This window comes from Neopelma chrysocephalum, unplaced genomic scaffold, assembly GCF_003984885.1.
Source record: "Neopelma chrysocephalum unplaced genomic scaffold, ASM398488v2 Primary Assembly neopelma1_133, whole genome shotgun sequence".
Lineage (NCBI taxonomy): Eukaryota > Metazoa > Chordata > Aves > Passeriformes > Pipridae > Neopelma > Neopelma chrysocephalum.
In genome coordinates, this window is record NW_020897795.1 from 1,586,885 (window position 1) to 1,612,311 (window position 25,427).

General features: G+C 40.0%; 1 protein-coding gene across 8 annotated transcripts; it reads left to right on the forward strand.

The window, feature by feature from the left end:
* MGARP (mitochondria localized glutamic acid rich protein) lies at positions 1-25,427 on the forward strand. 8 transcript variants are annotated; one of them, XM_027698857.1, is made up of 8 exons: positions 1-150; positions 1,597-1,700; positions 2,772-2,874; positions 7,457-7,740; positions 7,777-7,789; positions 21,252-21,410; positions 22,130-22,178; positions 24,006-25,417. In XM_027698857.1, the coding sequence occupies exons 1-7, from the start codon at positions 66-68 to the stop codon at positions 22,174-22,176; spliced, it is 795 nt and encodes a 264-aa protein (XP_027554658.1). In that variant the 5' UTR covers positions 1-65; the 3' UTR covers positions 22,177-22,178; positions 24,006-25,417. The 8 variants fall into 8 exon arrangements, 7 of the variants coding, with proteins under 7 accessions (XP_027554658.1, XP_027554662.1, XP_027554659.1 ...); XM_027698861.1 differs by having other exon boundaries at positions 7,457-7,572; positions 7,627-7,789; XM_027698858.1 differs by having other exon boundaries at positions 7,457-7,526; positions 7,581-7,789.

The window sequence follows — 25,427 nt, forward strand, 5'->3', positions numbered from 1 at the left end:
CTCCGCAGCCCCGCGCCGACGGGCACAGTCGAGCGCCCGCTCCGCTGCCCGCCGCCGCCGCCACCATGTCCCTGTGCAGGGCCGCCTCGCAGGCGCTGGCGTTCCGCCTGAGCAGGGCTCCCGCCGCCGCCGGCCGCCTCAAGCAGCGCGGTACGAGCCCGGGTGGAGGTCACCGGGACGGCGTGAGGGGGCGCGGGACGGGACGGGCACGGGCGGAGGGGACGCGCGAAGGTCGCGGGCGGGCGGCGGGGACGCGGGGTCGGGGACAGGGGCTGCGGGGGGGTGGGAGCCCGGCACGGCAGGTCGGGCACCCCCGGCTCCAGGGACCGGCTTCCCCGGAGCTCCGGGCGATCCGCTGGGCAGCCGAGCCCCCCCAGGACTCCCCCTTCCCCTCGGTTCACGGCAAAAAGAGGGTCACTGCTGCATTCCCTTGCGCCCCCCAGCACAGGGGAATAGCGGGGTCCAAATCGCTCGGGAGAGCATTGCCGGCCCCGGGAGGGAGCGGGGATCCACCCGGCGTGCCGCAGCCATGGCTTTTGGCGCATCAGCAGTTGTGTAACCGATGGCAAAAAAACCCCTGCCAGCCGTGCTGGGTGATGGCAGCTCGCTGGTGCACTCTTCTGCTATAGCCGGCAGCCTCGGAGAGGAGGGTTAACGAGAAACTGCTGCGGAATGAAAATGTAAATATATGGAAATCCATTAGGATGCCTGGCTATTGAAGAGGAGTCCAAGAAGTATGTCATGAGACAGATGATGCTAAACATAATCTGGCACATCATGTCAACGTTTTGAGATTGTGACTATTTTTGCAGCGGCCAATTGCAGTGCTCAGAACCATTTTATCTTTCCTGAGCACTCTTTCGATGAGGTGTTTCTCATCGGGGATCAAGTCAGGAAATTCAGCTGAAAGCTTTGTTGACCAAGAGAATTACGTGTGTTTTTCGTGGGTCTCTTTTTGAGATATACGGATGAATCGAAGACTGTAGCAAGCATCAAAGCTACAGGAACAGTGGACGCAAATAAAACATGTAACACTGCTGTTAGAGGCAATACGTACCCAATCGGGGATAAAATTGTGTAATCCTACCTATCTGCCCTGCTGGCCATTTCACGAGGTGAAGGTTATGTATCGAAATGTCAGCAGTCTGTTTGGGAATGAAAGAATGTGAATTCAAAGGAAAAGGCTTTTTTTAAATTCTCTGTTACTAAACTGAAGAGAATTCGTTAACTCTGCTGATCATAACAAATAAGGACAGGTTAATTCTTTTACATACTATAGTCAAGAATTTTTTTACTTTTTTTTTTTAAACATTCCTTGGTCTATATAGACTATATCCAGTACTTGGCAGCTGATGGCAGACAGTGTAGTTCAGAGAAAAACTCACACTCTTAGGAAGATCTCAGCCATGCGCCTCGTTCAGTTGGGCACCATGCCCTGTGTTGCTCGGTTGTAGGAAACATCACAAAGCTGTACCTCTCTGTTTTGTTACATCTTTTTGAATCATCCTATCCCAAGCAGTGTTCAGACTCCATCATTCTGTTTTGTGATCGTATTTTAGCAGCATTTTACATCAATTTACTTGATGGTTTTTATAGCACCTCTTCGCCAGATGTCATCTGGGAGCGTTCCTGGCTCTTCTGGAGAGAATATGATTATCTATCTACTTGCTGGTGTTGCGGCTTTCAGTGGTTTATTTTATGTAAGTGTTTTGGGGTGGAGCTGTTTGTGCTTTCTGAGTTGCCATGCTATAAGGTGTGTTCTGGGTTAAAGAATATGGTCAAGGTTCAAACCGTCAATAGAATGTAGACATTGTGGCGTAGAGCTAAATAGAACCTAACTAAAAGATCAGCTCTAGAGAACTAGTGAACCTGAATGCCTATTGCTTGCCTGATTTACTGTTGCTTTGGTAACTAGTGCTGGGTCATTCTTAGTGGAAAGCACGTTTAAAACTGTGTGAAATGAATGTGTCCAAAGCTGGAGTGAGGCACCTGCCTCTAACCCCTTGCCTCTTCTTATCAACCACAAACATTAGGAATATCTCAAAGTGGGCGAGACAGATATGAAATGAGCTGTCTGAAGCTGCAAGGGGAAGATTATGAACCTTGTTAATTTGGGCACAAAAAGAAAGATAAGAACATTAATTACTTTGGAAAAGAGTGTTAAAGTTTTGTAAACATCTGCTTTTGTTAAGCTTTTCAGGAACCATTCTCTTCCCTGCTTCTAAATAAGTCAGATTCTGTGCTTCACATCCCTAAATCCTCCATTTTATAGCTTACATCCACCCCTCTTCCCCAAGATCTGAGATAGTGATTAGCACATCCCTGTTACCTATTTCCCTGTCCCACAAAATAATCCTCTTGAATGGTAAGTAGCTATTTGTTCAAAATACCAAACTTGTTTGATTGCATATCCGGAGGAATAACAAATTCTCTTGCTGTCACATGTTTACCATGTTAGAAAAATAATAATAATCTTGTTGTAATTACCTTTTAAAACACTGTTTTCAATTCCTGAAACACAGCAGCACTTTCAAAAGGTGCCTGGTGTATTGTATTTGCTTTCTAACAATGGAGAAATATGAAATGCATAAATGTGTTCCTATAGCAGGTTGTTAATTTTTTTTTTTTTAAACCTTACTTAGCATAAATTTTATATGCCTTTTAAGATAGACGGTAGCACTTGCTTAAAAACCTTTCTCTCCCTCTCTTCTCTTTGTGTTTGGTAACTTTGTAGGGATGTAGCAATAAGTTTAGGTGTAATTTCCTTTCAGGCCTACAGAGTAGTCAGTTCATCCCGCAACAGGTTTATTGACCATATGAATGTTCTTCATGAGAGAGCTGAGGGGCGGAAAGGCAACCCTTGGTCAAGGAAGGGTGAGTTGAGCTCTTCTCTCTTGTTCCCTGGATACATGAGGGTCTGGAACAGATTTCTGGGTTGTCTAATCAGGCCTTAACACTGTCCAAGTCCTTGTCTGAACCGTGTGAGTGGGAGTCAAAACAAAGGTGGTTGTGCAGCATTGTTCTGTTACAAAACTACTGCTGCACAAATTTTGAGAATGGTGTTCATATTAAGGCAGTGAATCTGGCCTTTGATCTGCCTGTGAGAGTCTCTGTGGATGGAAAGAGTTGATGTGTGAACCATTAATCGTATAGTGGGTATTTGATTTACTGGAAGCTTAATGAAACTTGACTGGATGCATAATGCTGTCAAAATCAGTTTTGTTCTTTCATTTGTTGGGGGAGAGGAGAAGATAATATCTTTTTCTCAATCAACAGGTTGGGTCCAGGCCACAGGCCATCAGGGAACACAGTTCAATAGGGAAAAAAAAGCCCCTACCTTTTTTTTAAATATTCCAAATTGGACCAATTTTTTTTGTCCCAAAACTTTGATTTTGTCCTTTTTGATTTAGGGTTAAATGAAAAGCAGGCACTACGTAAATGTATGGCAAATCCTTACTTAGCTCTTCGTGCTTGAGTAATTAGACCATGTTAGTTCAAATACTTGTAATGGAATGTTGTCTCTGTCTACATCAATTAGTGTTACAGTGGCATTAATGTAAAAGATAGAACTTTGGCAAACATGGCCTTGCTAGGAAAAGCAATTAGCAAAATTACTTAAGGAACTTTATATCTTTTTATTTAGTTGTTATTTTAAAAAAAATAAATAAGCTACTGAAGCCAGAGCACTTGAAGCTCTTCTTTATTTTTTCTGATGCTGACATCTAGGGAATTGATTTAATATATTTGCATGCACACAAAGAATAGATTTGAATAAAGTATGCTGAGTTTAAATTTTGTTTTCAATGTGAGAACATGATTTGAATTGTCTGCCTCTATAATTATTTCTTTTGAAGTTGTTAGCCTTGAAGTTCCACAACACATCCTTTAGTTTTAGAACTTTAAAATTACAGATTTCAAGATTTAAAATGGTAAAACACCTTAATTTCCTTTTACTTAAGCAGCTGGAAGCAATACAGTTTTTAAACTCCATTCTTTAAATACTGAGAATTCAGACACAGTTTTAATGCAATCCTTCCTTGTCCCTAAAATAAAAAATAACCAGGACCGAAGGATATAATTTCTCCCACTGACCTGGTATCCTCTGCTCAGGGCAGAAGTGAGGGTTGCCCTCATTCCATTCTGACTGCCACAGTCAGAAGAACACAGTAGATGTGGAAGCATTCAGCAAACCTCCCAGTGCACTCCCAGTGGTATCAGTATGTTCCCTCTTTTCTCTTGAGGTTCACTTCTGCAAGGTTCACTGAGTTTTAACCCTAGCCTACCAAAACACTGGATACCTGCAGGGTCAGTGGGGTTGTTGGCCCACTGAAGGCTATACCTGTGTTGCCCAAGGCTGGGGTAAGAAGAGTACTCAGTGCTCTGCAATTTACCTAATTCTGAATTTGGGTACTCTCCAGACACCCCATAATCTGACACTTTGTGGTGCTTAGTAACTCACATAAATGTCACAGCCAATGGCAGATGGTTTCTGCCTCTCTTTTTATTGATAGGAAGAAGTCCATAAGAAGTCCAGAACATTTCTAAGGCTGTTCAGTGAACACAGTTGAAACTTGTTTCCTATATTGTTTTCAATATTGGACTTCTGAATAAATGCTCATCCTGGAATTCTTAGTTGGACTTCTGAGTAACTAATTCCAATTCATAATACAAAACTACAGTTGAATCAGCTCTTTTTAAAAATCCTTCTTCATTCCCAACTGTGTATTCCCTAAAGAGGTTTCTGTTCTTACTTTTCCTACAGAACCCTCTGTGTGTTTTCTCAAAAAGGATAACATCCCTCTTCTTCCCCCTTTTTTTCCCATTCCCTGCATAGTTGTATTTTGTGTGTATCTTGTCATAGAGTGTTACCATAGTAACACTCATAGTATTGCTTTTCCCAGAAGTGCCACTGCAGCTTCTTTCCCTGTGCATTGAGTCAGTCCTTACACTTTTTCACAGCAAGCATTGCTGATAAGAGCAATTGAAAATTCCATTGTCAAAGTAATCTGGTATTTTTTTAGGGCCACATTAAATCAAGCTCAAAATAAGGTCTAAAATGGGGCTGGTAAAAATATGAAGTGGTGGACAGAAAAGCAGCACATCAAACAGCACGTCCATGGTGTATTTGCTGCATGTGTTATCATAACTGAAGAACTTTCTAAGTGAAAGAACTTAATACTGGGGAGCAGGTGATCAGAGAGAGAGAGTTCTGATAGGATTTTGTGGTTTCTCATCCAGGGGAAGATTCACCCCTCGTGCCTGAACCCAAAATGCCTATTACAGAGAACTGTGCATAGCAAACAAGTCTGTCAAAACAAGAGAAACAATCAAATCCTATTTTGGGCTTGTTTGTTTATTAGAGGGTTGCAATTATATTTAATTGTATTTTAATTAATGATATCAGACTTAAAAAAAATATCTGATAGCAAATCTGCTGTAGCTCTTTTTAACTGAAAGCTATTCTCAAATTTAGTGGGATGTAAAAAGCCCCTGGCAGAAGCCAGACTCGAAGTAGCAGTAGGAAATCTGGGACATCATTTGAACTGTAAAATGATGTTTGGCTTGCAGGACGTTCTAGTTGCTTATTTAGCAAATACTGGGTTTTGTCTTCCATTTGTGTGTGTCTCCTTTAAACTTGTTCCTGATTTCCTTCCCTTTTAGCTATGACTTTTCTTTTTAACTTGATGCAAGCTGATTCAATCTTTCTAATCTATACTCTGCTTTTACACTTTCCAGACTAAAATACAAGGGAAATCTCTTTCCAAACCCGAGGAAGTTAAATACAAACAAAGGACAGTCGTTCACCATTGCGTACCTTGCAGCCTACCTTGGGATGACTTTATACCTTCTATTGTAACACTCCATACTTGTGAGACTTTAAAAGAACTACCTATGTTTGCAAGGCCAAACCATATTGAGCTTATTACTGAACCTGCTTTGTAGAAGGCAGTTCTGAGATGGAGAAGCTGGCTGTTCTGGATGAATGCACTCTATATTTGACTGTCCAATAAAGTGTACTGAATGCTGAGCTTGGCTGTTAGTCTGTTCTTTGTGTAATGAATTTAGTCTTTTTTTTTTTTTAAATATAGTATTTTCTTAAAGGGACATGATCAGGTTGAATAATGTAAAGCTTTGATTTTTTTACTGAGCAATGAATGGACTTGTCCTTAAACCTGAACACAAAAAGGTAGGCTTGCACTAGCATAAGAAAAACAAAAAATAAAATCAATCTGTTTAGTTTTTAAACAGATATAAAAGAGTAACATAAATTCTGACTATGTCTCTTTAAGCTCTTTTGTTTCAATTCTCACGTAGTTTTTACACTGTATTACAAACATTATTTCCAGTTCTGTTTTTTCACATGGTGAGTTGGTTCTAGTGGTGAACTTGAGATGAACACTTGATATATAACTTTCTTTTGTTAACTTGGTGTTAGTGCATGTCTGCATGGTTGTGCATCTTTGTTGCTTTGTGCTGTTAGTTTTTCATGACTTGTCTCAGTTGAGTTTGAAGTAATGCATGACTGGCAAACACTGTTTTTTTCAGGTTCTAAAGAGCCTGACCCACAGCGGTGCAGACAAGTCTTTAAAAGAGACCTGGGGCTTGTAAGGAGAAAATAGTCATAAGTGGTCATATCTGCAAGAAAGTGAATCCTGACCACTTAAAAGTAGCAAGTTATTTTCTTACTTGTGTATACTTGGTTTCAGTAAGGGTTTTTTTCAGCCCTGCAGACCTTGCCTTTCTTACCTGAGCACTATGGCTCTCGCAGGGGTCACAGGGCATTTAATATAGCTTTAGAGAAAGCAGAGGCAGTAGGGATTGCAGAGTACCTGTGGCTAAGAGAAGGCCCAAAACCCATCTGAAAACTGTGAACTCCTTGGGTACAGCATTACTGTAGCTATTGGCAGCCAAGTCAGCCACCTGGAAAACAGCCCTGTGCAAACTGAAGGCACACCTTGGCTTGCAGTGCTTCTAAGCTGCAAGAGCTTCCAAGTAGGTTAGCAAATGTCTTGTTCCCAGTGTGGTAATGCAAACAGGGCAAGAGTCATGCTCACTGTGACACCTGTGATAGCATCATCACTGGCCCTTTCAGCAGCGTGGGTCTGAAGCAGCACTTGGCAAAGTCCCTTTTTATCCTTCCCTGCACTCTCACCTCTTAGAGTCACTTGCTTTAAGCCACAGTTTCTTTTCTTATTCCACTGAAGCAGTTATGAAACTCGGTAATTAAGAATATGGTTTCCTCATCTTGTAAACATCTTTTTTTTGGTGCCACATGAGACAATATGGGGAGATTAATTATTGATTTTTTGCTGGGTTTTTTTTGTTTGTTTATTCTGATCCCAAAGCTTAGCTTCCCATTTTAAATTTAAACAAGGATGATGGTAAAAAGTAATTGATGAAATTTTTGTTGCATGCATGCACTTTACTCTCTTTATTGTATTAAATAAATCCCTAGAAGGTGATGAAGAGACGGATGAAGTCACTGAAGCAGAGAAAGCCACGGAAGAGGCTGATGCAGCAGATGCTGCTGGACCCGCAGCACAGGATGAGAGTGCTGGACCTGCAGCACAGGATGACAGTGCTGGACCTGCAGCACAGGATGACAGTGCTGGACCCGCAGTACAGGATGAGAGCTCTGGGGAATCCCCAGAAGCTGGAGGGGAGAATGACTTACTGGCTCCAGAGGCATCCCCTGCTGTGGAGGAAGCACAGCAGGAAGCTACTGCTAATTCAGAAGCTGCTGCTAATTCGGAAGTTGCTGCTAATTCAGAAGCTGCTGCAGTGCAAGGTTAACTTATGAATGTGGTTTTTGAGTGTGTTGTGTCGTGCCTCTTACAGAACATTAAGAACAAGCATCAGTGTTCCTAATAGAGTTTGTCCTGCAGTGAAAACTAATTCAGGTGTTAACTTGACATATATCATGAACATAAAGTAATTAAGGTTATTAAATCAGTGTCTCTGAAAGCGTCCTGCCTCTGGCACCAGAGTTACTGTCTAAAACAAGTAGAATGAAACCTTTATTTTACTACCCCATCCTATTTCTCTTTCTTAAGATCTTTTATTAAGTTAAGCGTGTAATATGATCGGTTAAACAGGGTTTAGGGACCTAGTTCTTAAGGGTTTGCTAAGGAATCTAAATATTATTTCACTGGCTTTTTCAAAGATAATCACACTAAATAATTATATCTGTATTAACGTAAATTCAACAGAATCTTGCATAGCAACAAAAATGCTGTCATGGTCTCAGTTTTAAGGATATACTAGGTTAAAATTTCAACTAAATTTCAGATTTCAAATAAATACGATAATACATCAGATACAATAAAACATCAGATTGAGGTTAAACACTAAAATTGATTGATGGCAACATATTCAGTATTTTGAACTGCCAGGGTATTTGAAATATTTTGGTTTACTGTGCTTTTAAAAAAATCGCAATAATGCAAATGCAAACCTATCCGTAATTTGCACAAGATACAGGATTATAATTTAATTTGTTTGGGGGTTTTTAGCACTCCTTTTAAATTTTTTTTTTTTTTTTTACTACTAACCTTGAGAGGTTCTATCTAAAACACAGGTCAAACTGAGATTAAATGTATTTCGTCTGCTAGTCCATAGTAGGTTGTCCCAGTACCTAGCAAGGTGTTAGCAGATTCTGGAATTATTGTTGCCTTTTTCCTCGGTGACTCCAGTGAGGGATGGATGCATCTTAACTGCCTTTTTAACAAATGAACTTGAGAAGTGGTGCAGCACTTCCAATGCCTTTGTGAAAGGTCTAGGTATGAATGGGATTTTAATTCAAGTGTGAATAGCTCCCGTGCTTGTCCATAAAACAATCCAGTGCAAATAACACTTAAAAACAATACTCAGTCTGATCTGCTATAAGTGATACAGCTGGTAGAAAGTAGAAGTATCTTGGTAGTGATTATCACTGCTTACATATAAAAATATTTATAATATCTAGATATTTTATATATATATAAGATCTATATATCTAAAGATATTATATATATATCTAAATATTAAAATATCTAGAACCTTAAAAATTTCCATTTCTGTGGAATATTTAGACCATTTCATTTAGAAAAGAAGCAGTCTGGTACATGTTAAAGTTAGTGAATTAGAGCTGTTCTAAGAGATATGTTTTAAAATGTCTTGCAGAGTTTACCTGCTCTACAGAGCAATTGCAAAATTTCACTTTAGTTTCGTAAGCACTTGCTTGTATTTGGAAGTAGTTGTTTATTCCTTTCACAGTGCTTATCTAGGAATAACTGTTAATTGTTGGATAGGGTGGGATCTTCTGTATGGTAAGTATTTCTGCCATTTTATTGAAGAGGAAGCAGCTGTAGGATCTTCCCCAAGAAACGTTGTGCATAAGTTGATTAGATCCTGAGAGGAAATTCTTTCCTGTGAGGGTGGTGAGGCTCTGGCACAGGTTTGCCCAGAGAAGTTGTGGATGTCTCATCCCTGCAAGTGTTCAAGGCCAGGCTGACTGGGGCTTTGAGCAACCTGGTCTAGTGGAAGGTGTCCCTGGTTATGGCAGGGGAGTTGGAACAAGATGGTCTTTAAGGTCCCTTCCCACCCAAACCATTCTGTGCTGATTCTGTGATTAAGTCTGAGGATCCCATTCTGGACACAGTGATTTCATGTTCTTACTGATCACTATTTGACAAGAAGAAATATGTCTTGTAGCTGTTAGTTACTGGTGTTGTCTGGAAGTGCAGGAGCTATTTAGAAATTACTGATTTCTTAGGTCTATTTTCTCTGGCAACATACTGAGGAAAACAGCACTACAACCACACTTCTGTTATGCTGAGATTTACAGGGGAGTCTGAGGGTCATCTCAGGTGTCCTCTGTCAAACCTTGCTGCAGTGGTGATTCTTTGCTGTGTGGCAAAGCTGGCAGAAACAAACCTGTGGGATATAAAACCATCGAGAAACTAAAGCAAGGGAGCGTTCTCCCCAGTGTAGCATTGCCTGATGTCTTCGGTGTTCCTGGGGCATTAAAACCTGCTCCGGGGCACAGCTCCCCTGTGCCACTGATCACCAGCGAGGATTGCTGTAAATAGCTGCTGGTGACAGGTGTGTCCAGCCAAGGGTGAGCCCTGAGGACCTTGTCAGGGGTTCACATGAGGTCACAGCCCTGGGGCTCCCTGTGAGTGCTGTGTAACCGGAGTCCTGCCCTGGGAGGCTGGAGAGGCTCCAGCTGCCAGGCCGCCTTAGGACGCGCCGCTCCCCTCGTCTTGGCCCTGCCTGCAGGAGAACAGACCCTGGAGCAGTTCTTCCGAGGAGTTCTGGCTGTGGGAAGGAAGGCCACAAGCAGCACGTGGTCTGAAACTGGTATCCCTTTCCTTTAAGCTGTCTAAAAACTAGTTTTCATTGGCATCGTACTTACAAGAAGATGGGGGTTTTGTTTCAAAAGTTCTCTGCACTCTCTGTATCACTTTGCTCAGTGCCTGCTTGCAGACGACAGCCATTGTGTTTTTAAAAAAATTTATATTCCTAATTAAAATCCTTCTAGATGTACCTTTCAGTTTTGTATTCAACCATCTTTATCATTTGTATTATCTCCACTTAGAGGGAAAAAATGTGTATCTCCACTTTTACTGAGGTAGAGAAGGACTTTTCTTTCAGAGCTTTTGAAAAAAAGTACTTATTTAAGTAACCTTTATTGGTTTTGTTGGCAGCTTGATGCTACTTCTGCAGATGAAGGTGCAAGTATTTTTACTGTTACCAGCAAACCTCTCCTTTTTCAAATGCAATTGTTTCTTTTAATTTATAAAGCTTTCTGTAATGTTGGGAAGTGCAGGGTGCCAATGGACACTTGTCTCCAGCTCCAGTACACATACCTGTGTATATGCCTCTGGTATGTATACAGATAGCATGAATGTGTGATTGCACATGGATCTGCAAAAAAATGCCACCCAAACCAAAACAAATATAAAACAAACAAACAGAGAAACCTCCCAGCCCAACCTTGGAGGTAGATGCTTAATACTCAGTTGGAGTAATTTCTGTTTCAGAGAGTTAATTACAATTGTACCTGCCTGGAATTTTCTCCTCACCTCAGTTTAAGCAATTTACAATCCACTACTGGTATCTGAATTCCATGAAATATTGTAGCCAAAAAAAGTACTGTGCTGTGTTACTCTGTTCCCAAAGTTTTAGTTTCCTCTAATTTCTAATTTTCTTTCTCTTTTTATTGCTTGAGCTGTCATTCTTGGTCACTGCCTGATGCTGGTTAAGTTCCTGCTGTTCTCCTTCTAGTGTACTCTGTGTCTGGGGACCGTAAATTAAGATAATTTTTTCTTTATATAGAAAAATGCTATAAAATGCACAGATTGGCCAGCTGCTATTTGGATTAGACAGGGTTGTGACTTCTAGTTTTTGTGTTGCCACTATAAACTTTTCTCCAACTCTGGTATTGAGACTTGAAGTTTTGGCATTATCAACTGGAATAACAAAAGCAATTAGCCCCAGTCCATGCTTGCTGGGACTCCTGACTTCTATAGCATAGGTTCTTTTCTAATTTTCAAAAAGAAAATGGTCTCTTCTCTGTTTGTTGTTTCAAATACCATTTGGGTGAGTGACTAGGTTTGGGGAGGATTAGTGTGTGAATGTGCCAGTGCTTTCCATGTCAAGCTTCAAATGGCATTACAATGCCACTTGTCTGCAGCCTAGAGAAACAAATATAGGCTGCTCTGGACAAGAGTTGCTGCTTTCGGGACAGGACTTTTCGCTGACCCAATCGCACAGCGATGCCAAGCAGACAAAAAAAACCTGGCATGATCAGTGCACATTGTTTTTGCTTGGTAAGTTACCAAATTCTGGGTGTGCTGACACTGGAAGTACTTTGAAAATGGCCGAAGAGTCCTCAGAGTTATTTGCAATTGCTCATATTCGAGGGCTTTCAGAATGATGTTGCTCAGTAAAGCAGACACATGCTTCCAGTCATTTTTTTGTGTGAGATGGAGGAATGAGGATTATTTTCCTCTTCATTGAGTGTGGTAGATTAATCTAGCTAAATTAGGCTCTAGAAATTTGAATTATGTGAATATTATCCTACTGGGGAAGCATCCGTATCTGTGGAACTTCCGTTGGGTATTTCTGTTTCACATTTTGTCACTTTCTTTATCTGTCTCTTGGACTGCTGCACTTACCTTTTATCTCTGATTGCCATACACTGGCCACTAGTCTCTTCTCTCTTCCTCCTGTTTTTCCTTCATAAAACTGAGCTTATAGATGCGTCATCATGGAAAATCCCTGTTGGAAGAAAGTGAACAATGTTTAGAAAAGACTTCTGTAAAAGTTGTGAGCATCTGAAGACCTAAGTTGGTAAATGGAGAGACTGTTCATTTTTGAGCAGCTTAGCTGAAAAGAGAATTTTACAGCATGCTTTGGAGGAGGAAGATTTTGGTAAAAGGGAAAAACCCCTAGAGCTTCCCAGCTAAGAGTGCAAACAAATAAATGGAGGAGAACTACCTAAAATAACTGTCTTCCTATTTGTCTATTGTAGAGCAATGAGACAAGTAACTTCTCAAGAAAAGATTAAAGCTGGTAAAAACTCATGCAGTGAATAATGCCTAAATGATTGCCACTATTAAGGGGAAAGTAGACTTACTGCTTTTACTAACATTTATAGCTCATTCTCAAGACTTAAAAAGAATCCTGAAATAACTGTATATATTTAAATTGGAAAGTAAGAACTCACTTTGGACAACAAAAACTGTTAGCATTTACTTTACCTTAATTAGTATTACCTGTGTTTGAAAATTTATATACAGCACCCACAGGAATACTATTAGTGTCCTGCTTTAGAGAAAAAATGGCAACAGGGTCTCCTTTCTGCTCTCCTGTGGTGACGGTTCAAGCCAGAATGCCCAAAAATTAACACCAAACCAATGTTTCTCATTGCAGAGAAAAACATCCTTTCAAAAAACAACATGCTTAACTTTGCTCCCTTGAAAAAACTAAGTGGGTAAAACTTGGTGCATTACTTTGTATGGGGAATGTTCAAGAAAACATCTAACTTAATTAGGAGGGGTTTTAGAACCTTCTGGAGGACTTAATACATCAAATTATTAGTCCATTTTCGTATATGCTGATTATATTTACTTGCACTAGTTTTCCTCCTGATCTATTCCAATCAGTGACTAGACATGATTCTATGTTTAAGGCAAATGAACAAACACAATGTGAGTTTGCTTCTCATTGCTGCAAATCCATGTTACAGAATATAAAACAATATACTTGAAATTATATGAGGTATTGTAAACCATTCTGGATTAATGTGACGTGCACTGTTATGCTTTTATTCTGACCATTACAGGCTTCTCTGAATCTTTTTTAAATCCATTTCATTTTTCATCCATTGTAGAATGAGCTCTCGTGAAATGAGTCTTCTGGTCATTAGTATGAACTAATGAGGCTTTTCTTGGGGACTAGTGACCTACATCAGGCACAAACAACCTGTGACATGTTTGGCTGATTGAACTTGTTTCTCTTCTTTCTGTATGGAGTGAAGAAAATTTTTATTCATAATAATGTGCTTCACAACACCATAGTTTAGGCTCTCAGCTGGACCTCATGGGTTTTTATCTGGATTACTTATGGATGGGATTGCAAAAAGGGAAAGATGTCAGATTTTTATAGTGGCAGGATTATCAGAAATCCCAGCCTTCCTCTGTTCATCAGTTTCCCAAAGACCTTGGGCTCTGAACCTCTGGTTCGGGTTTATCCTGTGGAATAACTGAAATGCCAAGGAAAGAAAGCTCCTGATGCCCGTGGGCTCTAGCAAGGTACTGCAAAGTAGGAAGGTCAGGAAGGTTGGGGCTGCCTTCATGCTGTGTCCAAACAACAGCATGGTCAAGCCAGGGCAGTTTCACAAACAATATCATGGCACCATATGGGCTTCAGCAGCTGCCAGCCACGAGTTCCTGTCCTGTGCATCCGAGGAACTGATCAGACTGAAAAATAATCAGTGCTTCTCTAAATAATTGTTATTTCCTTGACTCTGTTTAGCATGTGAGAGGTTTATTTTTCCCTGTGTGAAGCCCAAATGCTGATTTCACAGTGCCTCACAGAGAGGCGTTGGTCTGTGGTTAACCACCCAGTACATTTTTTGCTTTTTAAGCCCAATGTTTAAGTGTTAAGTGGTTTTTTTCTTTCCGAAGAGTAGCTTGGATAACTTGGTCTAGCTGTTTAGAATCCTAAGTGTTCACTGAACACTTAATAAAATGCCAATGAGCAGAGAGAGAGCATTTCAGGTGGTCCTGAGTGACGTTCCTGGTGCACGAGATGTTCCTGGTGGGTATCTGCAAGCCCTCTGTGCTGAGCTCCCTGGATCTTCCTGGCCAATGACACCTGAAGCGCTTGGTCCTGTTCCAGGGACAGATGCACAGTCTTGCCTATTTTGTCCCAAGCTGCCTTGGTGGTGATTATTTCCCCCTGTTCCTCTTGCTGATGTGGCTGATGGTGGTTTGAGCCCCCAAGAACAGAGGGAGGAGGTACTGAAGTCAAGTCAGCTGTTCTGGGGTGGCAGGTGGCTTCTGATGAAAGGATGGAAGGGGACCTCAGCTGTCACCACCACCTCAGGATTTGGAACAAAAGCCATTGTTGAATGAGCTTCTTTCCATTTTCCCTAAAGCTGATGATGGAACCAAAATATGTGAAGTTGTTCTTAAAGGGAATTGCAGTTTCTTTCTGCTACTGCTGTCTTCTCCCCTGGGTTAGATTTGAAGGCACCAAGTCCCCCCTCTTCCTGTGCTCTGTTTTGCAGCTTCTCTCAAATACATTCTTGAATTACTTTTCAAACATGGCAGAATTTGACTTTTTAAAAGTCAGTTCTACTCCACTGCCAGTTTTCCAAAAGCAGGTCTTTAAGCTAAGAAAAGGAACTGGGAATATTTTGCTCTGCCTATCCTAACATTTCAGAGGACATCCCAAGACCCTCAGTGGACCTGACTGAGGAAGCTTTATGTAAACAAAAGCATCACATTTTGGTATAAGTGGGTCTCTAAAAAGACTGTAAATAAAATATTTCTGTTTTCACAATTAAATTTGACTTCCCCCGCCCCCCTTTGGAATTGGTGTGTGACACTGGTTATGTTATAGGCAGCTTGAAATATCAAAGCCTTGTTTTGTACTCCAGCTTTGGTTTGTCCGCTCCGGGCAGATTCCATTTGTATTATGCTGGCTAACTTGTATTATTTCAGCTTTATAAAGCCAAATTCTTCTGCAAGGAATATTTTTTAAAGTAATTGGACCTGGTGTTGTGCGTTTCAGATATCAGCTTCATCTTGACTGCTTAGGAAAAAAAAAATCATGATATGAAGGATAATGTTTTAAGTTAAATGCTTCACTCGGAAAAGCGTATTTTGAAATATCTTTAAAAATTGCAGGAAACTGGTGCCTGTTCAAATATTTTTGCTGTTGTTTCTAACTGGAAACATCATTTTCAATGAATCAAATTATTAGGATTAGAATCAAAATATGATAGCTTTAAATATATTGGGAGGGAAATGCAAAACTGAGGGAAAAAATACAGACTGTACTCCTGAGAAGGCTGTGGTTATCTTGTATGGTCTCATTATGAAACTTCTGTCCTGCAGGAAGAAATCCCCACCTCTCCCCAAGCAAGGAAAAAATTGAATATATCTTTCATTTTAAAATCTGGAACTGCAAACAGCAATCTTTCCATCTGTATCTTAAATAAGGGAAACTTATACTTACAAAGCCACTTAAAAATACAAGGTAAAAGCTTAAAATCCAGTAAGACTTAAAGTTCGTTTAATTAGGCCTCCAGGGTATTTGTATCACTCATCTATAATTTGGTATCAATAGATACTAAAAAATCATTTCTTTCTGTATGTAAAATAAGCTTTGTTTGTTAGTTGCTGGCTAGCTGCTACTTCAGTGGAAGTGGAAAGACTTGACCCTCACATTAACATGGCTGGGATTTTTTGGAAGGGCTGCTCTAAGCTTTTAAGCAGTAGCTTAAATTGGCACTCAAGAAAACTCCATGTCGTAACAAAGGGAAGGTACCTTGCTCCCAGAGTAGTCCAAGCTTGGTTAGACAGAGGGCTGAAACTCCTCCCTCTGGACTCATCTGCTCACTCCTCTTGGCACTGCTGACATAACCATACATGTGTAGAGTAAAAAGAGAAGTCAACTATTTGTTTCCTCTTCTCCCTAATCTCGTGTATCCTACCACTTTCTTCAGGAAGTGTGGTCAATGCTGATGTGTGAACTAATATGTGTTGGGGCACTGGTAGCTGGCTTTGTTAGCTTTCACCTGTGGTGTATGGGATGAAGCACAGCTTGGAAAATCAGCTTTGTGAACACTGAACACTAAAGCCTGTAGAAATGCTATTAGGAAATCTTCTACCAAAATTCTTGCAAGAACCAAGTTCGTGGTAGGTTTCAGATCCCACTTATCATCGTCAGTGCCAAGTGGATTCTCTCCATACACCCCTTCCACCTCCCTGCTTCAAGGTCACCCCATAGCATGTTGTTTACCAGCGAGTAGGACATGACTGCCAGTGTGAGCTAGCTGAATTTTTTGTGTCCCAGACAAAAATCCAGGCTGATTCTGCATAAAAACTTCCTCAGGAAAGTTGCAAAGCTTGTTTTAAAGGCTGGAAAGCTTTGGGGGGAAGGCAATATGCAAGCAGTAGGGTCTGCCCTCTGGAAGTCAGTTCATATATGTGTGGTTTTCTTTATTATTGGCAGGAGAAAGTCAATCTGTGTGTGTTATTTTTTTATTACCAGCTGGAGCAAAGATGAGTCAGTCACACAGGGCACACAAGTCCCTGCTTATCTTGCCTCTCTGTTCTGCTGGAGGAATGCTGAGCTCACTAATAATCACACTATTCAATTAACCATCATGAGGATGCAGAATCATCCTGGATTTGGACTGTTTTCTGTTCTGCTGCGAATGCACCAGAATGTATAGTCCTGCACTCGCTCTCAGGGCTGCAACTGTAGCATTTGTGAGAGTAGAAATTGTCTTTAAAGGCTGCAGGAATAAGTACTTTACACAGGAAGCAGTTTTTGGTGGTTTTTTTTTCCACTGAAATGATAGGGATAGTTTCCTAAAAATTGCATTTCTAAGTGGAACTGGTTTTGGATATTGTGCTAATAAGTTACTGGAGCTGTCTAATGCCGCTGCCTTATTTAAAAAAAACCCACCCAAACACAAGCTTTCAAAACAAAAACACAATTTCCTTTTGTCTATGAAATCAATTTCCTTCTCTTTATTTACTCAACTCAAACCAGACATGTTTTCACAACAGAACTGGTTTTGTGTTGCATTTGGTGCATGTGTAATGTGCTCCTGGTAGTTGCCCAGTCATGTTCTCTTCCTGCATGTGCAATTTGGAAGGGTGTATGTCTTCTCAAAATGGTTATCTCCTGAAGCAGAGGAGCTAAAGACCACTTGGGGGTGCCTGTAGCTGTCCTGGGCAGAAAGCAGGTGGTGTTTTGGTGAGGGTTCCCTGCTACATGTCAGCAGTGGATGTTACACAGATGGCTTCACGGTGGATATGTGTTGGGGCTCTAACTAGCCTTGAGGATGTTTGTCCTCAAAATCTTTGGTATGTTCAAATCCCTTTGAATGCTTTGGCAACAGCTGTTGATGCAATATGCAAAGCCTAACCCCTTGCCTACAGTTAGTAAACATGATTAGTTTGATTTCTCTGAGGCTTGAAGTTCCTTTATGTTGTCATTTGCTGAAATCACAAGGAAGTTAAGCTCCTAATTCAGATCTTTGAGTGCTACAGTATACATAAATGCCTAGCAAAGTTGAAGAAAGCTGTAGCCAGTGTTACTGGGATGTAGCTACTTATCCCAGGGGAAAACTTAAAATCAACAAATGCCTGGTGAAGAAGCATAAGAGAAAAAAAATCCAATTTTCAGAAAAAATAACTAATTTTATACACAGAGGCTGAGAATTTTGCTTCCAATATAATAGCTTGTATGAAACTGTGAAGTATACCTTCTGTATACCTTCTGTAGAGTAATATATCCTACTAAGATGGGGGGGGAACACAACACACCAAAACCTCTATGAAATAGGAAAATTATGAAGCCATTTAACTCCAGTGCTATCAATAAATTATCATGTGTGAGTGCGGGACTTCCCCCTACAGAAATAAGAAAAAGCCCAATGAACACCACTTTTGTGAATATAAGAGGAAACTAAAACCCAAGGACATTCCCTTTTATGGCAGGTTTTAAATTGTATGAGTCAGGGTGAAATCATCACTTGACTGAGACCCATTTGACAGGAATTCTGCAGGTGGGTGTTTTGCTGAAGATGTTTAGGAGCTGAAGTAGTATTGTGCCACGTGGATAATAAAGCATCTATAGGAAAGTGTAATATGAATAGGACTCAAATACCACCAGTCCTCATGGTAGAGAAGCAGTTGCACAGGGCAGATTATTTCATTTAGTTACATCCTGTAGAAATCGTAAAAAAGCTGGCATAAATGGACAAAATAGGTTACAGTTATCACTGCACAAGGAAATACAGGGACTTCAGATTTTCATTCATCATTCAGGAAACGACACAGAACTAGTTAAGGTGCTATAACTCCTCTACGACTATTTTGAAAAAATAAAGAAGCTTAAATTTTTAATATTTGAACTATCCAAAGATAGAAGTGATTTCAGTTGCATCTGTTAATTGCTGCAGAGTTTCATGACAGGCTTATTAACAATTTTGCAGTAATTGAACAGACAGAAGAGTAAAATCCTTCGTCCAAGGATTATGGAAAATGAGTCATCATTGTATCAGGCATAGATTAAAGTATCTTGTATGAAATAGGGTGTTACTGCAGGATTTTACATGGAACAAATATGAGAGATTAAACTGGATTGAAAAAAATGAAATGCATGCAGATTTGAAAAAAAAAAAAAAGAGAGAGAGTGTGTGTGAAACAGCACTTGGGTTAAATTTAATATCTAGGGAAACAAAAAGGAGAGATTTCTAAACTTTGTAATGCTTTGTGCTACCAGCAGTCAGTAGGAGAAGATGCAAGGGACTCAGGCAGTATGCCTGATGTTCCTCATGTAGAAGAGCCCACGTGGCAGTCCCAAATCTGAAATAGGCAGGGGACTCATTCTGAGCTTGCCAGTTCGTCATTCTTCTGGTGTTGCCCTGGGATCACAGCAATTCCCTTGGACAGAGAAAAACATGTTGTCCTTGTGAATGGGATAGAGAGCGTTTGTTCCAAGACGTGTACGGATCACCAAAAATATGCTGAGATTTGTTTTGGTGTTGAATGAATGCTCAGGATAGCCTTCATGAGGTTATAGACTGCTTCATAATCCCATGGTGCCCAAAGCACCAGGATACACTTGGATAGCTGGCTGTAATTGCAATAGGACAAAGAACTGATGCCAAAATGGTCTTTGTTGGCCAGTGTGAGTCTTTGCTGGAGATAATGCCTTAAGGCATGGATTATGACCCAGTGCAAGCTGCCCTGTCTGGTGCTGCCATGAGCACTTGCACTTGGACCACCAGCTACTGCCATCTTTCTCTTCTCCGAAAGAACCCTTCAACTGTGGCACCAGGAAGGTGGCTCCTATGGAACTCCGGCCATGTGTGCTCCAGGAACGGATGGGAAAGCCACTTGAATAAAAAAAAAGTACCAGCTGGAGTTTTCTACACTAAGCAAGGGCAATTTCTTACATAAACATTATACACTCATACTACAGACACAGGTTTTCAAAATGCAGTGCCTGTCCCATCAAGTGCCTTTGTATTTTAGGGAATGACAGCCACTCCACAAAGACCTGGATGGACGCATTGGGAGGAATCCCTATTTTGTTGCAGTAGATTGCCTCTCTGATTACTATAATGAACAATTCAGACCAGAGACAAGTTTTTCAGTACAAGTGGTATAAGTGTTAATGTTAGGTTTCAAGGCAGGTATTCCTATAGGTGACAAATAAACACACTTCCCATCCAAAGGAAATGAGGTTTTATTAAAAAGCAGGAAAGACCATGTCGCTCCCTCTACTTGCTTCCTGAACTACTCTTCTTAGTGCAAAAGAAATTAAAACACTCATGAGAAAAAAATAAAAATAAATACTATCAGTCAGAGAGTGAGTTTTTGGTAATATAAGCTGAATGTTTGATGTTACAAACTCAAACCCACCAGCTTTTTACCATAGCAGATATATGGCATTACATCAAGCATTGCTTGCTGTAAAATATCTAAATTTCCACATTTCAAAGATGCTGTTTTCATTGCACGACTGTTTCGTATAAAGACAAAGGTAGCAATTCCTGAATATTTCTTTTTCTGTTGCTTCTTCAAAATGCAGTCAGTATTCTGAAAAGTGAAATAATTGATATTCAGAATATGCTGTATCTAACTAGTTGCAAGGTAATATTTTGAAAAAGGCATGGGATGCTAGTCCATTTATTGAACTTCTGATGAGGCTGTTTAGTAGCTGTATTTAACAGACATGTAGCTTAGTATAGGATGTAACAAGAAAGTCTCTGCAAACCTTATCCCACCGACCAGTTGAGGTGCGTGATGTTGGAGACCTCTGACAGGAATGTTAGAAGAACATGGTCAGGGAGAACTTACTCAAGTAAAATGTAACATACAACTGCTGGGTGATGTGTTCACTCTCCCTGCAGAGAATATCTATAAAGAGATATATTACCTATTACAGACTTTTTTATACAGACAGATTGTTTTATGCTTAAAGGAGGATTAAGAAATGGCTAGTTGGCAACCACGGAATTGCAGCCTGAATTTTCAGCCTGATGTTAGGATATTTCTACATTAAAACTACCCATGGTTATGTGGAGTGTATATGTAATGTCCTATGGTGCTGATCCGACCAGGATTATATCTCCATGGAAACTTTACCATTAGCCTCTTGCACACCATTAATAATTTGACAGCAATCAAAAAAAAAAAGAACCCAACAGTATCTGCAAGAGACAATATAGATGTTAGAGGATACTTATCTATGTCTAAATACATGAAAATAGCTCAGGTTTATAGTTCTCTGCCCCAGTGCTGAAAGGAGTTAGACTTTCCCTGGAATTCCACTTGCAAAGTCTTATTTGCATGATAGAATTTAATCATCTGATAGATCCTGCTGTCTTCAGTTACTTCAAGTGTGTATGTTAGGCAGGTACTTCATGCTTAGTGAGCCTTGACTACTCACCCTCATTTACTGTGGTGAATGGAAAGAGAAGACAATTATCTCTCTAATTTGATTCATAGAATCTGTGAGTGAAGTCTTGGATGTTGCAGCTTCTTCTGCCCTTGAGGAAAACTTAGACAGTGGCAAGGAAGGAGTAGCCTCAACAGCTCAAGAGCTTTCTGACACAGCCTCCGAGGGCCAGGATGCTGATGCTGAGGAGTCGTGGCAAAGTGCAGAAGGTGCAAGAGTACAGCTGGGTCTGAAATGCCTTGTCCCTGAAAAGCTGATGGCTTCAGTGTGCACTGAACTGGCTGCAAGAGCATGCAGAGCTCAAGTGGTGCAGTGTGGCTGCCCGTGCTGGCTGTGTTTGGCATCGTAGTGTTAGCAGAAAATCTAGTTTTGAAATTATATGCTGTGCAGTAGGAGTAGGTTGTTACTAAGTTGAATCATGGTGGTATGTTGAGCTCAGTGCCCTGCTAAGTAAGTGGCTAGATGTGAACTTCATTAAGAACAAGAAATTCTCCTTGTGCTGCCTGTAACACATTTTTTTCAACGTCTGACTTAATTTGAAAGATGAAATTTTCTAAAATTACGTGGGTGTAAATAAAAATACAGCTCATGTGGTATTAATAAACCTTGCAGTGTTTTGATGGAGCAATAAACAATCTTATATTGTTGCTATTGAAGTTGAATGATGTGACTGAATGCAAAGAAAAATGTGTGTTAAAATCATCACTGTGGAGATTTTCAAAGGAGTTTAGAAGTTTGGCCTCTAAACTCTTTTAAAACTAGATTTAAAAAGCTAAAAGAAAAAGTGTCTGTATACCTAATATGACTTTGTAAATTGTATCCCTTTAGTCCAAAGGATCCTTTGGACTAAAGGAAACAACTTACTTGACTATTTGTCATTGAATAAGTTGTTTACAATGTTTCACTGGTGTTTTGTCTCTATTTTCAGTTTCTGAGGAGGAGAAGACACCTGAAGAATCTGCTAAAGACCCCTAAAGGTACACAGTACAGTTGCAGCACGTGGTTTCCTGCTCTTCATCTATCTTTTTTTCTCAGTTAGTGGCAATTTGCAGCATGTGGTAAGTCTGCACATGCACTGTGATGGTGAATTTGTATTTCTGCTCCCAACAAAAAAAAGAACTTTATTGAAGTATTTCTTAATTTTGGGGAACCATTGCTGGCATCTTTTAGAGGCTTGGAAGCAAAGCTTTCCTATCTCAATTGTCACGTTGGATTTTATCCAATGCAAAATGGATAAAGACCCAATATTTGTAGCTTTCTTCTAGGCAAAAATATTCTTTGGACTTTTGATTTAAATTATACAGCTACTGGACTTCTGAATTATGGGTCTATACAACAGAGCAATAGACTTCTGGACTGTTTTATTTTAAATACATTTTTTTCACAATTAGTGTGTCTGCGCTTTTAGTTTGTGCTAATGAAAATTACTGAATATAATACTCATTCTGTTTTGCTAGTGTCTTTGCCAGTTGGTTTTATTTTTTTTTTTCATTGTCAGAGAAGTTGTGCCTCTCAGGATTGTTATTTTTGCTCAAAGTGAAAGGTAAGGGTACCTGAGGGTATCACATCAGAAAACCAAGTTACCAAGAAATTCTCTCCACTCTGGAACATATAAATGCAGCGATACAGAGAAAGAAATTGAGTTAAGAATCTTTTTTTTCCCTTGTAAACATCTGGCAACCCCACAAATTGTCTCATTGCTATTCCAGATTTTCATTTAGACAACAAATACCCAATATAGCCCATTCAATTAATGAAGGCAGAGACAGTAACTGAAAAGGGTGGGAGCGGCAGGGAAGGCAAGCTGTGGGAAGCACCTGTGAGGGAACAAATTGGAAATAGATGAAAAAATAGATTAATCTGCCACCAGAAAACAGGTCCACTGAATTCTGCTTAAACTGCTTGGACTATTTTTGACCAAAAAATTACTTTTTATGAGTATAGTGTCACAAGGTTGCAAAAGGGTCTGTTATTGAGTTGCAATTTGATCTTATTGGGGGTGGGGAAGAGATTTATAAAACATTTTACTACTTAGTGCTGGAAGATTACTGCCTGTCATTTTACCAATGTACAGGTCAAGAATCACATTGCCTTCCTAGTCAGGAAAGAATACTTCTTTCCTTTTATTTTTTGTGTGTTTGTTTTGATTTTAAGCACTTTGGAGTACGGAGTGTAACTTCTTCATTGAAAACATCATATGTTTTAAGGAATTCAAGGCAAAGAAAAAGAAACAAAAAGAATGTTGATGTGAGAATCAAATCACTATCCAGTTAACTTCTTTAAAAATACTAATTATTTGGCAAAGGGATAGAAGTGGTAGCAATGGATTAAATCCTCAGATAAAGCCTTAAGTTGCTGCTGAGAGCGTGCCAGAGTAAGGATGTACAGTTCTGCTGTGTGTGGCTGTTGGCCCCAAACTGACACTGCTATGGAGCTACTTATATCAGTAATCTCAGCAAACACAATTGGTTTACTCTGTGCTTAAACTTAAGCAAGTAGCTATTTGTGGAAGTAAGACTTAGTGGAATGTGTCCAGCACGCAGGTAAATTTACTTGTACCTGAGCAATGCTGATGAAGATTCGGGATTCCTTGAAATCTGGCTTTGTTGGTAGAAACAGAGCAAGTTTTCACAAGCCATCAGATAAGCATTATTTACAGAGCAGTAGTGGTTATATGCTGTAATTCACTCAACTGATAAACCACAGTCAAATTTACAGTGTGCTTGGAATGTTTGGTCGTGTTTGTTGCTAAACATCATTTGTCGTTGCTTCCTCTAAACCAGATTCTTTTTTCTGTTCCCCAGTAAGCAGTGCTGAAGCCTTTGAAAAGTTTAACGGAAATATTTGTGGCAATCAACCAGCTGATTCCTGTGTGAAACCTCATGCTCTTCCTTGGAGACATAAAAGAAACTGTGCAGTTTGTCATGCCACACACTGCTCATTAGGACCAGTATTCAGTGCTGCAACAGATAAGATTTAAGTTGCCTAGAGAGACGCTTCTGTGATTAACATCTCTGCTGTAGAAAGTAGCATCCAGTCAAAGCACCACTCAGCATGTCCTAAATACATGTGCTAAGACAAGCAGTAGACTTAACTAAACCATGCCAGGTGAACTCCTTCTAGGTCTTTGTTGTCTCGTTATGTACATTGATTTCTTACTTTTGGTCCAAACTGCTGTGCATAGTTATACCATTGTAACATTCCATGCTAAAATGTAAGTAAAAGGTTTTAAATCAGGTCAAAATCTTTTAAAAATTACGTGTTAGCATTTTTAAATTGGATCACAGGAGAAATAGTAACCTGTTTGCTCCCAAGTTTGGATTTATGATTGTAAGCATAGGACATCTGGCTGTACAATATCTAATTTTCCCCCTGCATAAACATTTCAGATACTACCCTTCCTTGCACAATAATATCCAGGACTAAACATTTTTAAGGCTCCTTCTTTGGGAAGAAAACCTGTTTGCAAGTGCTATCAATAGGTACTTTGTAGCATGACAATCAAAATAACGCCAGTTGATGTTATTGATCATGGATCGAAGTGGTGGCTCCTGCCTTGGGGATGCTGGGCTCTGCTCCTACCAAATCTCAAAATCCCTATGGAAGGCTATGCAACAGGTGTTCAAATGGACAAGGATTCTTAGGGACTAAGAAAGAACAGAATAGATAAATAATCTTGTGTTCTTAGTATTAACTTCATAAAGAATACATATATTATGAATAATGGATTTGTATGACACTGTTCTCCTAACCCTCCATTGTGCTAAGTGCATGAGTGTGCATCTAAGACAAAATGCTGAGACCCGTTACAGCCACCACAGAATGGCAACAATTCTAAACCAGGGCCAAAAAAGGTATATTATATACTATTTATATAGAAAGTGTGCTTTATAAGGTGTATCTGACTCTTTTCTCTTCAAGCAGAACTCTGGAAAATGTTGAAAGGGAAATGACAGCATTATGACATTCCTACCCATGGCACAAAGCAACACATGCTGCTTCCCCCATCATAAAGCAAATTATAATAGTGTTCCAACAAAAATATAGCCTGTTGCCCCTGGACCTGCTTAGGAATAACTGGAATAATGTGGAGGAAAAAGCAGGCTCCCGAGCTTCAAGAAGATATCCTGCGGCCTTCTGCTTAAAGGATAAAGCCACTGTGATTAAAAGCAATTTTTGTAGACAAAGCTACTGGAATAAAAGTCTTAGACTGATATTTTGTTGGA